The sequence below is a fragment of the Bos javanicus genome, chromosome 21 (genome assembly GCF_032452875.1).
Source record: "Bos javanicus breed banteng chromosome 21, ARS-OSU_banteng_1.0, whole genome shotgun sequence".
NCBI classification, from domain to species: domain Eukaryota; kingdom Metazoa; phylum Chordata; class Mammalia; order Artiodactyla; family Bovidae; genus Bos; species Bos javanicus.
This window is the reverse complement of record NC_083888.1, coordinates 19,721,791-19,736,423: the sequence shown is the minus strand read 5'-3', so window position 1 is coordinate 19,736,423 and position 14,633 is coordinate 19,721,791. Positions and strand designations below refer to the sequence as shown.

General features: G+C 46.5%; 1 protein-coding gene across 1 annotated transcript; it reads left to right on the top strand.

Moving 5' to 3' along the window:
• The first annotated feature begins 1,685 nt into the window (after positions 1 to 1,685).
• On the top strand, positions 1,686 to 2,573 carry LOC133234731 (myeloid-associated differentiation marker-like). Its single transcript, XM_061395621.1, has one exon. The coding sequence runs from the start codon at positions 1,743 to 1,745 to the stop codon at positions 2,571 to 2,573; it is 831 nt and encodes a 276-aa protein (XP_061251605.1). The 5' UTR covers positions 1,686 to 1,742.
• Positions 2,574 to 14,633: the final 12,060 nt, after the last annotated feature.

Here is a 14,633-nt window from a genome sequence, read left to right as displayed (position 1 = left end):
ATCCTGGAGGAGCCCCTGTGTGAGCAGGACTGCAGCCCTGGCTGGAGGGACTGTCTTGGGCAGGTGGCCTGGGCAATTCCATGTTTCCAGGGTCCCTGCCACTCTGGCCATGTGTCCCTGTCACAGCTCTGAAACCTCTTCAGGTCCCTGTTCTCCTCTCTCTGTTCCAGTCCAGGCCCCTCCTCCATGGGAAGGTTGGCTCCATGCCTGCATCCCTGCTGGGTCAGAAGACCACTACTGGGCTGCCTCAGGGCCCCTGGGACCCTGGGATACCCCCAGTCATCCCCACTCTGCCCCCACCCCCACCCCAGTCCCAGCATCCTCAGGGCTGCCCCCTCCCAGGGGTCCTGTAGGTGCCTCCTATTTCAGCTCCTTCCCTTAAAAGGGGGCTGATCATCCGTCCATCCCCACCCCCTCCCTGGGATGCCCTGAAAGGCTCCACATCAGCATCAGTCACAGCATCCTTGTTCATTTCCAGTTCCTTATTCCCAGCTTGGAAGCTGCTAACTAGTCTCACAGGCCAGGAGAATCCTCACAGGTAGGACTACTCCTAGATCTTTCCAGACTCCCAGCTGGATGGCAGATTTGGAGCTTAAGAGCCAAACATTATGTCAATTTACTCTGTGATTCCTCCAACACACTTCACCTTGGAGTCATGCTGGCAGAGAGGATTCACAACAGTCCCTGCTTCCCATGCCATCTTGTCCCCACGGCCTTGCTCTCATCCCATGGCTCCTCCCAGTTCACCCCTGAAGCTTCCGGGTGGGTCTGTTTCCCCTCAGATGGCAGCTCCTTCTAGTGATGCTGCAGGCAGGAGGGGCCGGGACACATATGTCTTCAGGTTGCTGTGGAAGGAGGCTGTGGCCCTAAAGGGGTGTTCTGAGTCCCAGAGTCCCGAGCTTTGGTCCTGGGCTCCCACCCACAGGCCCTGCTGACATGTGGGCTGTACAGCCAAATGCTCAAAGCCACAGCTTTGGCATTGTTACCTGAGTTCCCACTCCTATCCATGGAACCTCGTGGTAGACATTTGGTTCCCTGAGCCTTATTTTCTCTTTTGTCAAATGGTAAGCAGTACAATGTACAATTGCTATTCTGAAAACTTGGGGCTCAGATCTTCTCCAGAATTCAGAATTTTTCTGCTTCAGACAGGTGACATGGTGCATCTGCTGTATATGACATCACACCACTCTGGGGTCTGAAAGCACCTTGTGATCAAGCATAGTAACATTTCTGCAACTGACTTTTTGAAGTTTAACAGTAAGTGAAATAAATAAAGATCATAACTTGTCTCATGTTCATTAAGGTCAAATGTTATTACCAAACAAATTTTTAAAACTCTTTTGCATATTTCACAGCTTTGAAGGTTAGGATTATAGATAAGGACCATCCTACCCCGTGTCTCTGACAGTAATGGCAAAAAGTTCAAAGAGATAAGTAATGTCCATGGTTTGATGCCAGACCCAAGCCAGCTGTGAGCTTTGGGATAAGACAAGTCTTGTGGCAAAGTCAAGGGTGATGGGTGGGGAGAACCATTCTGGAGCAGCTGTGCTGTTACCCAAGTGTCTGGGCCGTTGGTTTCAACTCTGCAGATCCTGAGCCTCAGCTGACACTGAACCCTGAACTTTTTCTACTTGTCTGACTCAATCCACCTCCTGAGCTCCTTCAAGAAGACCACAGCCATCCTGATGTCAGTGATCCACATGACCGCGTGATCGTCCTCAGGCCTGGGCTCTGTGACCATCATGGGCTACTTCTTCCGCCTGCTGCAGCTGCTCTCCACTTGTGTGGCCTTATCCCTGGTGGCCAGTGAGAGAGCCTGGAGAGCAGACGTAAGCAACTGGTCCATGTTCATCTGGTGCTTCTGCTTCGTCGTGAATCACTTTATTGTCCTAGTTGAGGTATGCGAACTCCAGGAGCAATTTTCTTTGTCCTGGGACAACTTTCTCATCACCTACACCTGCTTCTCTGCCCTCGCCTGCCTCTCAGCTTCCATCATGTACCCCATCATCCATCTTCAGCTGTTGAGTTATGGCACCCAGCAGAACCATGCTATCGCCGCCACTGCATTCTCCTTTATTGCTTCAGTGGTTTACGCCATGGAAACAATCTGGACCTGTGTCAACACTAGTGAGTCTTGCTCCTTTATCGGCCTGCTCAAAAAGCTAGAGATCATTGTGGCCTGTTGCATCCTTGCCTTCATCAGCAACACCTTCCTGTACATGCACCAGCAGGCCCTGGTGTGGTGTGTGGCCGTGTACTCCATTTGCTTCATCCTGGGGGTCATATCCTTATTGCGGCATCGGTGTGATTGTGATGAGAGTCTACCCTCCTCCCATTTTGTGTTTGGGCAGACTGTGCTCTCCGTCCTCCTCTACACCACTGCTGCTGTCCTCTGGCCTCTCCATCAGTTCAATGAGCAGTTTGGCGGGAATCCCCAGCGGTCCAGAGATGCAAGCTGCAATGCTGGGTATAGCGTGTGCATCTGGGACCAACAACTGGCTGTGGCCACCCTGACAGCCATCAACCTGCTGATTTACATGGTTGACCTGGTGATCTCGGCCTCCCGGATCTGAGGCTCTGCCCAGAGGCTCCTGATTCCCTCTTCTCACTGGAGGTTTCTTTACCGAGCTCTGACATTCTCTGACGTCTCCTTCCTGGCTCCCTCTCTCCTCTCATCCTGCCCCACTCATCTCTCTATCCTTTCTGTTTCCTTCCCTCCTTCTGCTCTGTTTTGTCTCCTTCCTGTTTTGTGTGGTTGCCCACACCCTGTTTTGCCTGTTTCTCATTTTTTCCTCATTTTATACTCTTTGTCCCTTTTGGGGTCATTCTGTTTTCTCATCTCCTGTGTCCTGACCACCTCCCCCCATCTTCCTTCTTCTGATCCATCAGGACCTGAGACTCCTTCCTTCTTTGCCCATCGCCCCTCCCCCTTCCTAAGGTGCTGACTCCACAGCACACAGCCCTCTGTGCAACTGTTCACACCCTGGGCCTTTGGAGGGGCCTCGTTGCCAAAGCGTGTCTGTCCCCCTGGGTGCCCTAGTTGGTGTGTGTATGTGTGCTTGGTAGGGAGGAGGAGGGGGGTTGTAGCTAGGGATTGGGCCACCTTTCTCCCTGTGTAAGGTGGTATACAGTGTCCCTCCTCTTTAAGGTAAAAGAAAAACTCAGGAGGTCAATAACTCCAGTGAGTTGCAAGCTTAAAGCAGAGACCTTGGATCCAGAGGCCCTATCTGATGCTCAGTCCTACCTGAGATTGGCTCCAGAATATTGTGGACTCATTAAATACCTGCTGCCTAGAGCTCATTTTAAAGCTAGTGAAGGGTAGATGACTTCCAGTCCAACTGCTCTCTGGGGAATCAAAAACTGAACTGGCAAAGAGCTGCAGTTTCTTGAAGACAATACTCCAGAGTATTTCAGAGGTGCAGAGATGTGACCCACCATCCTCAGTGCTAAAAACAGCAGATCCTGCCTCTGCAGGGAGAACATGGACACTGCCAGCCTTGAAGTTGGTGTTAGACTCGGTACAGTTTCTGTTCTTTTTTTATCACAAAGGTAAAAATTACTGTGTGGCCTTATTCTTAAGGGGGAAGTGCCTTTCAACCCTTTTTAGATTAGCAGGTGGGTTGGTTGAGTGGGTATCATTGCTCCAATAGTCAGAGTATTAATGCTTGCTTTCCTTGACTATGCTTTGCACAGACAAGTTTCTGTGTGCCAGTTGCTTTCTACTGCTGTTTCTGCTTCTCTAGGACTCACATATAATGTGATCTATATGTGTGCTCGCTCAGTCACTTCAGTCATGTCTTACTCTTGGCTACCCCATGGACTGTAGCCTGCCAGGCTCCTCTGTCCATGGGATTCTCCAGGCTAGAATACTGGAGCAGGTTGCCATGACCTCCTCCAGGGGAACTTCCCAACCCAGGGATTAAACCTACATCTGTTATGTCTCCTGCATTGGCAGGTGGGTTCCTTACCACTGCTGCTGCTGCTACTGCTAAGTCGCTTCAGTCGTGTCCGACTCTGTGTGACCCCAGCGACAGCAGCCCACCAGGCTCCTCTGTCCCCGAGATTCTCCAGGCAAGATACTGGAGTGGGTTGCCATTTCCTTCTCCAATGCATGAAAGTGAAAAGTGAAAGTGAAGTCTCTCAGTCGTGCCCGACTCTTAGCGACCCCATGGACTACAGCCCACCAGGCTCCTCCATCCATGGGATTTTCCAGGCAAGAGTACTGGAGTGGGGTGCCATTTCCTTACCACTAGTGCCACCTAAACGTGTAAAAAATTTAAAAATTCCCTGGAGCTTCTGGTTCCCATAAGTCCCTGCTCTGTATAATAGAGAGAAGCCTTCTCCTGCATCTGCAATGTACTTTTTAAAACCTCAGTAGAAAGATAGAAAAACCCCTGCAAAATAACATAATCTAATTGACTCAAATTTGTCTAGAGTTCAGAAGCAACTAAGTAGATTTCCATTCTCACCCAAACAACCCTCTCTGCAAACCTGTCTCACTGTCTCCCAATTTCCACATTGGCCAGAGCCTAGGAGTTTGGCCCAGCCATGGAAAAGTAGCCTACGGGTCCTACCCCATTGCCCAGTACCCTGTCCCCTAGCTTTTAAAGGGCCCCTGTCAGAACCTGGATGCCTTTCCGTAAAGCTGTGCGCCTGTGTGCATGCTCTGTGTGTGTTCCAGGCCACGGGTGCACTGACACCAGCAGCCCTTTACAGTAACTGGTGGCTAAAGTCTTCTGTCTTCAGACACAGAGTCTCAGAGCCCAGCATCCTGGCGTCACCAGGGCCAGAGGAGCCAGGCAAGCAGAGCTGCGGGATAGGGGAGGGGAGGGGAGGGGAGGAACTCCCATGGCTGCCCCTCAGTCCTGTACTGGGAGGAAGCATGAGCTCTTCATGCAGTGGAAGGTGGGGTGGTGTGGGAGGGCTCCAAGGAGGTGCTTTCCATGATCAGAAAATCATAAAAAGTGATGAAACGAAACTCAAATTTGAAGGCAAGACAAGAAAAATTTCAACATAAAAAATTTTCTCTGCCCTTTGGCTCTCCTCCTCCTCTAGTATCCATTGTACATCTGCATTGTGTTAAACAGCCCTCCTCAAAGGAGGGTTTGGCCAAAAAGATCAATTTTTCTTCTAGTGCCAGCCATGCAACTCCTTAGAAGATAACACTGCTTACCTACTCATGATTTGATTAATGTCACTACTTATTATTAATTTATTCTGCTTATTTTATAAGATTGTTATTTCTTACATTAATGAATGTGTGATTTAGGCTGTGGTTAAAAAAAAATAATGATGATGATGACCAAATACTTGAAATGACTGGCCTGATATATAGTCTATAAGATCTATATGATTATAATAGCGTGACTCTGGCTATGGGAAGAAGCAAAGGAGGGAACCATTTCCTGGAGCTGACAGACTAGTAAGACAGGTGGCCCAGAGGATTAAGGCTACTATTACCAGGACTAGGTGAGTAATTGCACACCGAGTGGTCAGTTAGCAAAATCCTTTCCTGACTTGGGAATGAGCATTTCTAGACTCCAGAACAATTGGTCAAAAATGCTTTCCAAACCTTGCTGGAAATTAAGAGGGAATTGGAAGGGATTGTGTAATAAAGAATGTTGCCCACCACCCAGTTCTACAAGCATTAAGTCATTAGTCACTCCAGTCACTGATCTACAATCCATCCTGAAAGGAATTCAGGGCGAATGTCACGATGAGGCCCTTTGTGCTCTGGGAAAATTGGCAGAACCAGCCCTCAGATACTTATGTATTTTTAGTAGAATTTCTTATAAACATGGTACCTTGCATCTTCCCATACTTAGAAAAGCACCGAAACTATTAACCATGGTATCCGGTCCTTTTGAAAAGCAGTAACTTTGTCAAGATGTGAGCTTGGTTGCGTGTATCCCTTCACCAAAGTCACATACACACTGCCCTCAACCCCTAACTGCTTTTGAACAGTTTCCACAGCCTTCTGAAATTGTCTCCCTGGTTATAATTCTTATGTTGGCTTGAATAAAATTTTCCATTTCTTTCTTGACTATTGATCAATTTTTTTCATTGATATAAGCAAGTATGCATTTATCTCCATAAGTTCAGTGCAGGGAGTCTCATAGTCTTACATTTTCCTGAATCAAATTGAACACAACCTTGGGACCTCACTTCCCAGGAGGCTGGAGATGCCTCTGTGCTTTAGTGAAAGACCTGTACAGGGTGGGCTCACATGAGGGGCTCACCGTCCAAGCCTGTGGTTCATGACGGCGGCTGCTGCATCCCTCCTATTGGAGGGTTAGGGGTCATTTGTCACAATTCCAGGGTTGGTCCAGTCCCCTCACTGTGGAGCTCAAAAGAGTAGAAAGGTTCTCTGCTTAGTTCCACCCTCTCGCCATAGAGGAGGAGCAGCTGGACCCCAGGGAGGGGCAGGACATGTCCAGAGTCACCCTGCGTGTGGCAGAGTCAGAGTCAGGACCAGGTGTCCTGTCCCCGGGCCGGCTGTCTGTTCATGGCCCCACGCTGCTTGTGACAAGTGTGGCGGCAGCATCCTCCAGGCTGGGATTCTGCCCCGTCCACCCTCGTTCTGCATAAACCTGCCCCGTCCCCCTGAGGAGGCACTCACTGCTGCTGAGTCTGTTTCCTCATCTGCTACATGTGAGAGGGGTGCCAGAGACCCCTGTCCCTCCCAGGCCCCCTCTTTCTGGGGCCCCTGGACTTGCCAGTCCTGGAGACTCAGGTGTGGAGATGGAAGCCGGCTCTCTCCCCTCTGTCCACCCTCTCTGCTTGTTTCCTCTTGGCTGCTGGGTCCTGTTTATTGGTCACATCCTCTCTGATTACACATACCTTCCTTCCCATGACCTCTGCTTGGTGGGGAACATGTTTCTCTCTTGTAACATGAGTTTCCTCAGTCACTTCCCAGTGTTCCAACTCTCCAGTGATTTTTGTCAAAAACCCAAACTGCTTCCAGGTACCCCTACAATTTGAGGTGTCCCAGACTTCCTTGTTCCTGCACGTTCTTACTTACCACTTCTTTGGAGTCCAGTTCAGCAGCCAAGTGTAAGAAGCCATTACTTTACAGGCTTCCCTAATGGTTCAGTGGTAAAGAATCTGCCTGCCAATGCAAAAGACACGGTGGTTCAATCCCTGATCCCGGAAGATCCCACATGCCTTGAAGCAACTAAGCCTGTGCACCAGAACTACTGAGCCTGTGCTCTAGAGCCCAGGAGTCAAAACTACTGAAGTCTGGGTTCCCTACAGCTGGTGCTCTGAAACAGAAGTCATCACAAAGGAGAAGCCCAGGCAAGGCAACTAGAGAAAAGCCTCACAGCAATGAAGACACTGCACAGCCATAAATAAATAAGTAAATAAAATTATTTTAAAAAATCACCTGACTTACTCCTCCAAGGCCAGCTTCCTACTCTAAGCCCCATGAATCCACTGATGTCCTGGAATGGGGTCTAAGAGGTCTACCAAAGCCTTGTAAATGAATGCAAGATGTCCAATGTAGGTACATTTGTCTTTCTAAGATAGTCGTGTTTTCAAGGGGATTTATGTGCAGAAAAGGTAAGAGTTCCCAAGGGACTCTCATAACTTCCAAAGAAGTAGTATCTCCTAAAATTGCTGAATCAAACAGTTTAAGTGAGGGAGTATGGATTTGAGAATCTCTCTGGGTTGTCTGTCTGGAGCACTGACCTCCCTTGGCCTCAGGAGAAGCATGTTCAGAAACATTTGGTAGCTTTTCTGAACATTTAATGTCCCCAGATCATCTCCTTCCCAAACTACAACATCAGAGCATCCCTGGGTGGAGGGACCATTTTAGAACTTTAGTTCAGTTCTCTACCTTGTACCCTAACTCTGGGCTCATCCATCATTTCCCAGAGAGAGCTCTGTACAGTGCTCCTCAGAGTGTGCTTTGTGGATTAGTGCTGATTGCAAATTGTTCCTTGTTTGCAATGAGATGAAGTACAGAAAGTGAGAGGGAGTATTTACAAACTCTTAGAATCCCAGGGACGGGGGAGCCTGGTGTGCTGCTGTCTATGGGGTCGCACAAAGTTGGACATGACTGAAGCAACTTAGCAGCAGCAGCAGCAGCAGCAGCAGAGCAACTTGACGTTGTACAAAGATGCAAGAGTATGATCAGAGTCAGCAAATTGGAGGGTAAGTTTACTGTAGCAGTGGCAGGACAGGCATGACCCAGATGAAGGAGGCTGGGCTAGAGAATCAATGCTCTGCTTCCTTAATCAAGAATGTTTTGCCAAAAACAAAAATAAAGTTAGTAAAACTAAATAGTGGGCTTAGTGAAGATGTAAAAATTGTGAATTACACAAAAACTAATATGTTAAATTATTGTCTTATTTTGTGATAATATGGGAGCTAATTGTCAACAACTATTGTTTCATACAGGGCTTCCCTGATAGCTCAGTTGGTAAAGAATTCACCCGCAATGCAGGAGACCTGGCTTCGATCCCCAGGTTGGGAAGATCCCCTGGAGAAGGAAAGGCTACCCACTCCAGTGTCCTGGCCTAGAGAATTCCATGGACTGTATAGTCCATGGGGGTCACAAAGAGTCAGACACAACAGAGCGACTTTGACTTTCACACTTCCATTGTTTTATACAAAGTAAAAATGTAATTGAGGGGATTCTCCTATAAAAGTAGTCAAACTATGGAAGAAACGCCTGCAGTTTCTGCAAGATAATTTGATTCCAACTTTTTAGACATGCCAACTGACAATTAGATTAGCTTATCTATCCTATAACTTCAGGACTTTAATGATTTATAACTTGCATTCTATTAAAAAAAGATACTATGCTTTTTATTAGTTTTTTTTCATGTTGTATCATTTTTATTAAATTCACCATTCTATGAACATATGTCAGATTAATCTTTCTCAACCAGTCCATTCTGAAGGAGATCAGCCCTGGGATTTCTTTGGAAGGAATGATGCTAAAGCTGAAACTCCAGTACTTTGGCTACCTCATGAGAAGAGTTGACTCATTGGAAAAGACTCTGATGCTGGGAGGGATTGGGGGCAGGAGGAGAAGGGGACGACAGAGGATGAGATGGCTGAATGGCACCACTGACTCAATGGACATGAGTCTGGGTGAACTCTGGGAGTTGGTGATGGACAGGGAGGCCTGGTGTGCTGCGATTCATGGGGTCGCGAAGAGTCAGACACGACTGAGTGACCGAAGTGAACTGAACTGAACTGAAACTTATTTATTTATTTTAAACAGTTACAAGATGTTGGTTTGTTTATTTATTATGTTTTTATTTGGCCCCTCCACACAGTATGTGAAGTGAAAGTGAAAGTCACTTAGTCGTGTCAGACTCTTTGTGACACCATAGACTACACAGTCCCTGGAATTCTCCAGGTCAGAATACTGAAGTGGGAAGCCTTTCTCTTCTCCAGTAGGAAGCCTTTCCCTTCTCCAGGGGATCTTTCCAACCCAGGGATCAAACCCAGGTCTCTGGCATTGCAGGTGGATTCTTTACCAGCTGAGCAACAAGTATGTGGGATCTTAATTCCCCAACCAGGGGTGGAACTTGTGCCCCCTGCATTGGAAGTGCAGAGTCTTAACCATTGGACTGACCATCAGGGAGTCCTGTGAAACTTTATTTTAAAAATTAAATCATTACCCTTCTCAAAAATCTCAGACATTTTTTGAAAGAACAATTAAGAACCTACCTCTACAACTCGGCACTGTGTTTCTTGCCTTATTGTTCGCTGTTTTTGTTTTTTTTTTTAATGATAATTGTATATGTTTAAGGTGTGTAATGATATCTCATTGGGGTTATAATTTGCATTTCTCTCACTATTAAGGTGTCTGAGTACTTTTTCATGTGTTTACCTACCATTCCCATGGACTTCCCTGATAGTTCAAATGGTAAGGAATCCGTCTGCAATGGGTTCGATCTCTGGGTTGGAAAGATCCCCTGGAGGAGGGAATGGCTACAGACTGCAGTATTCTTGCCTGGAGAATCCCATGGACAGCAGATAGTGAAACTTAAGCACAGTGTTAAGTGGTAGGGTCAGAACTTGAACTCATGACTATTTGATTATAAAGTTCATGGCTTCCTGGTTGTTCCATGCACTCTGCCCAGAGAGATGAATTTCTCAGACCAGACCCTGACATCTAACATAAGAAAGAGAAGCCACAGAACTTGTCACTCAGTCTGGGGCTCGTCCTTCAGGATTTGTGTAAAGAATCCCATGAACCAATCTCATGGAGCCTGGTGGGCTACAGTCCATGGAGTTGCATAGAGTCAGACACAGTTGAGCAACTAACACTATTCCCATATCTGTCTTTGCAAAATATTTTGGCCTATTTTTTGCAATCAAACTGTGCCATTTGAATTAAATGATCTATTTCTTATATTAACTTTCACTTTTCCAACTATTGATTTACACAATTTATACACTTTTCCAAAAGAGCACGAGTACTGATTAGGTGGATTCACTGCATCTAAATCATTTATCTCTTATATGAATTTCATTTTTGTAAAATAGTAGCCATTCTTGTAGACTCATAATGCCTTGAAGCAAGGCTTAGAGGGTAAAATACCAAATTAAAAATTTTAGAGTTCCATGGTATCTAAAGAAATTATTAAAAATTATCACGTTTAAATCAGTAAGATAACTAAAACATCTTAGGAAGTTTAGTCGATATTCAACTGGGTTGTCTATTATTAGGTTGTATAACTTATTTCTACATTCCAGTTACTAGAGATAAAAAATATAATCTTTGTCATAGTTTTAACAAGTTTCCAGAAAAACTTGCTGACCTTCTGCCCTAGAGAAGGGAGATCACATGGATCCCAGGACCACTTGTCATGTCCTGTGATCCTAGTGTCTGAGGCTCACAGGAGGCTCACTGATCACCACAGAGATCATCACAGAGAAGGGTGCTCAGTGCAAATGCCCACAGGAGCCAGGAGGGAAGGAAATGAGTAAAGGAGATGGAGAGGACTAGGGTCCCTGGAGAGGACCAGCTGCGCCTGTTGGGGGTGGTAGAAAAGCAAGATGCTGCATGATGATACGGTCTCAAATTTATAAAATCGAAAATATCTATACGTGTGCCCTACACACATGTACATATGTGGGATGTGTTGAAGGCTGTACATGAGGTTGAGAACATGGATGCTCCCTGGATGGAGGGGTGGACGCTCCTGTGAGCAAGCAGGAAGCCTGGCCACACCAAAAGGAAAAACTGGGCACATGTGAGCTGATCATAATCCTACTTTGTCAATTATACATGAGGAGAAGAAAAATATAGAAAACCAAACAAAGATGAGGATCAAGAAGAACATAGAGTAAAGGGCATAGCAGCTGATCGTATGAGCTAGAAGAGCTAAAAGAGCTAGAAATCTGGATTTTCATGTGAGATGAAAACACTGTGCATCTACCAAACACTTGAGGAAGAAATACAGCTGATTCGACACACCTCTTCCTGAAAGCACTGCGAAGGAAAAACCAAACACACAGGCAGATCACATCCAGGACATACAAGTGTGCAGCCCCTGGTCTGGAGCAAATCAAGCTTGTGTGTGCTTATGTCCAAAGTGGAGCCAGGGACTTCTGGGTTTTCTTTCAGGGGGAGGGGAACAGGTAGGTTGTATGGATCCAGGGTGCCAGGTGCCAGGCCCTCTGAGGAGCCCTTCACATAGTTTCATTCATTTAACTGATTACAGGGGCTTCCCTGGTGGCTTAGAGGGTAAAGCGTCTGCCTGCAATGGGGGAGACCCGGGTTCCATCCCTGGGTTGGGAAGATCCCCTGGAGAAGGAAATGGCAACCCACTCCATTACTCTTGCCTGGAAAATCCCATGGACGGAGGAGCCTGGTAAGCTACAGTCCATGGGATCACAAAGTCGGACACAACTTTGTATAGTTTGCTTGTATAGTAGGTATTCAGCCCATTGCACACATGTGGAAACGGAGGCTCTGTAAAGTAACTTGCCAGTTTCCTCCACACCCCACAGACTCCTTGTCACTCTGAGTGTCCATCTCCCCTCCTTCTTCTCTGTCCTTCCGGCACCTCCTCCTTCCTTCCTCTGTCCAGGCCATGACCTTCCTGGCTCACTGTCTTCCAGTCCACATGCTTGGCTGCTGGGCAGGCAGGGTTCAGCCACATCCAGGCTGGGCTCTGAAGGGGGCACCATGCCACCCTCAAAGATTAGAGTGGCAGAGGGGCTGCTGGAAGACCCAGGTAAAGCTGCTGATTTCCAGGTGGGGGAACTGAAGCCAGAGAGGGCACATGCCTTATCCCACCCAGCAGGAACCCCCATGCCTCTCCTCCAAGCTCTCCCTCTGTGTGATTCAGTTCAGTTCAGTTCAGTCGCTCAGTCATGTCCAACTCTTTGCAACCCCAAGAATCGCAGCACGCCAGGCCTCCATGTCCATCACCAACTCCTGGAGTTCACTCAAACTCATGTCCATTGAGTCGGTGATGCCATCCAGCCATCTCATCCTCTGTCATCCCCGTTTCCTCCTGCCCCCAATCCCTCCCAGCATCAGAGTCTTTTCCAATGAGTCAGCTCTTCACATGAGGTGACCAAAGTGTTGGAGTTACAGCTTTAGCATCAGTCCTTCCGAACAACACCCAGGACTGATCTCTTTTAGAATGGACTGGTTGGATCTCCTTGCAGTCCAGGGGACTCTCAAGAGTCTTCTCCAACACCACAGTTCAAAAGCATCAATGCTTCAGCGCTCAGCTTTCTTCACAGTCCAACTCTCACATCCATACATGACCACTGGAAAAAACCATAGCCTTGACTAGACGGACCTTTGTTTCCAAAGTAATGTCTCTGCTTTTCAATATGCTGTCTAGGTTGGTCATAACTTTCCTTCCAAGGAGTAAGCGTCTTTTAATTTCATGGCTGCAATGACCATCTACAGTGATTTTGGAGACCCAAAAAATTAAGTCTGCCACTGTTTCCACTGTTTCCCCATCTATTTCCCATGAAGTGATGGGACCAGATGCCATTATCTTTGTTTTCTGAATGTTGAGCTTTAAGCCAACTTTTTCACTCTCCTCTTTCACTTGCATCAAGAGGCTTTTTAGTTCCTCTTCACTTTCTGCCATAAGGATGGTGTCATCTGCATATCTGAGGTTATTGATATTTCTCCCGGCAATCTTGATTCCAGCTTGTGCTTCATCCAGCCCAGCGTTTCTCATGATGTACTCTGCATATAAGTTAAATAAGCAGGGTGACAGTATACAGCCAGTATACAGATGTACTCCTTGTCCTATTTGGAACCAGTCTGTTGTTCCATGCCCAGTTCTAACTGTTGCTTCCTGACCTGCATATAGGTTTCTCAAGAGGCAGGTCAGGTGATCTGATATTCCCATCTTTTGAAGAATTTTCCACAGTTTATTGTAATCCACACAGTCAAAGGCTTTGGCATAGTCAATAAAGCAGAAATACATGTTTTTCTGGAACTCTCATGCTTTTTCGATGATCCAGCGAATGTTGGCATTTCGATCTCTGGTTCCTCTGTGCGATTAAATGTATCTAAATGCTCCCCATCAGCATCAGATGGAGCATCCTTGTTCATTTCCAATCCCTTCTTCCCAGCTTTGAAGCTGTTAACCAATCTCCCAGGCCAGGAAAATCCTCACTCAGGTAGGAGTACTCCTAGATCTTTCCAGACTGCACCTGGATGGCAGTTTTGGAGATTAGAAGCCAAACATTATGCTAATTTATCTTTTTTTAATTTTTTAAATTGTGAAAATATGATGACACATTTACAGTAGACTTGCAAAATACAGAACAAAGTTACATATGTATATGTAATATAGGTATGTATGTAATATCCACTATATATTTCAATTACTTTTTAAGTAGATAAATTACAATTTTTAGTTAGAGTTTTAATAGCAAACTCCCAAAAATTAATAGAATGAAAATGCAGAAAAGTATAGTAGACCTGAAAAGCGCTATGAACCATTCAACATAATTAAGATTTATTCAATTTTCACACAACAGTTCAGTTCAGTTCAGTTCAGTCGCTCAGTCATGTCTGGCTCTTTGCAGCCTCATGAATTGCAGCATGCCAGGCCTCCCTGTCCATCACTAACTCCCAGAGTTCACTCAGACTCACGTCCATCGAGTCAGTGATGCCATCCAGCCATCTCATCTTCTGTCGTCCCCTCTCCTCCTGCCCCCAATCCCTCCCAGCATCAGAGTCTTTTCCAATGAGTCAACTCTTCCCATGAAGTGGCCAAAGTACTGGAGTTTCAGCTTTAGCATCATTCCCTCCAAAGAAATCTCAGGGCTGATCTCCTTCAGAATGGACTGGTTGGATCTCCTTGCAGTCCAAGGGACTCTCAAGAATCTTCTCCAGCACCACAGTTCAAAAGCATCAATTCTTCGGCGCTCAGCCTTCTTCAGAGTCCAACTCTCACATCCATACATGACCACTGGAAAACCATAGCCTTGACTAGACAGACCTTTGTTGACAAAGTACAGCAGGATACAAATTCTGTTCAAGGTCCCATAGACAATAAACCAGGAGACACTGGAACATATCCAGGGATATAAAACAAGTGCAAAAATTTCGTGCTCTAAATGTGTTCTGTGGTTCCTCCAGGACACTCCTCCTTGGAGTTATGCTGGGTGGGGGTCTCCCTTCCCTA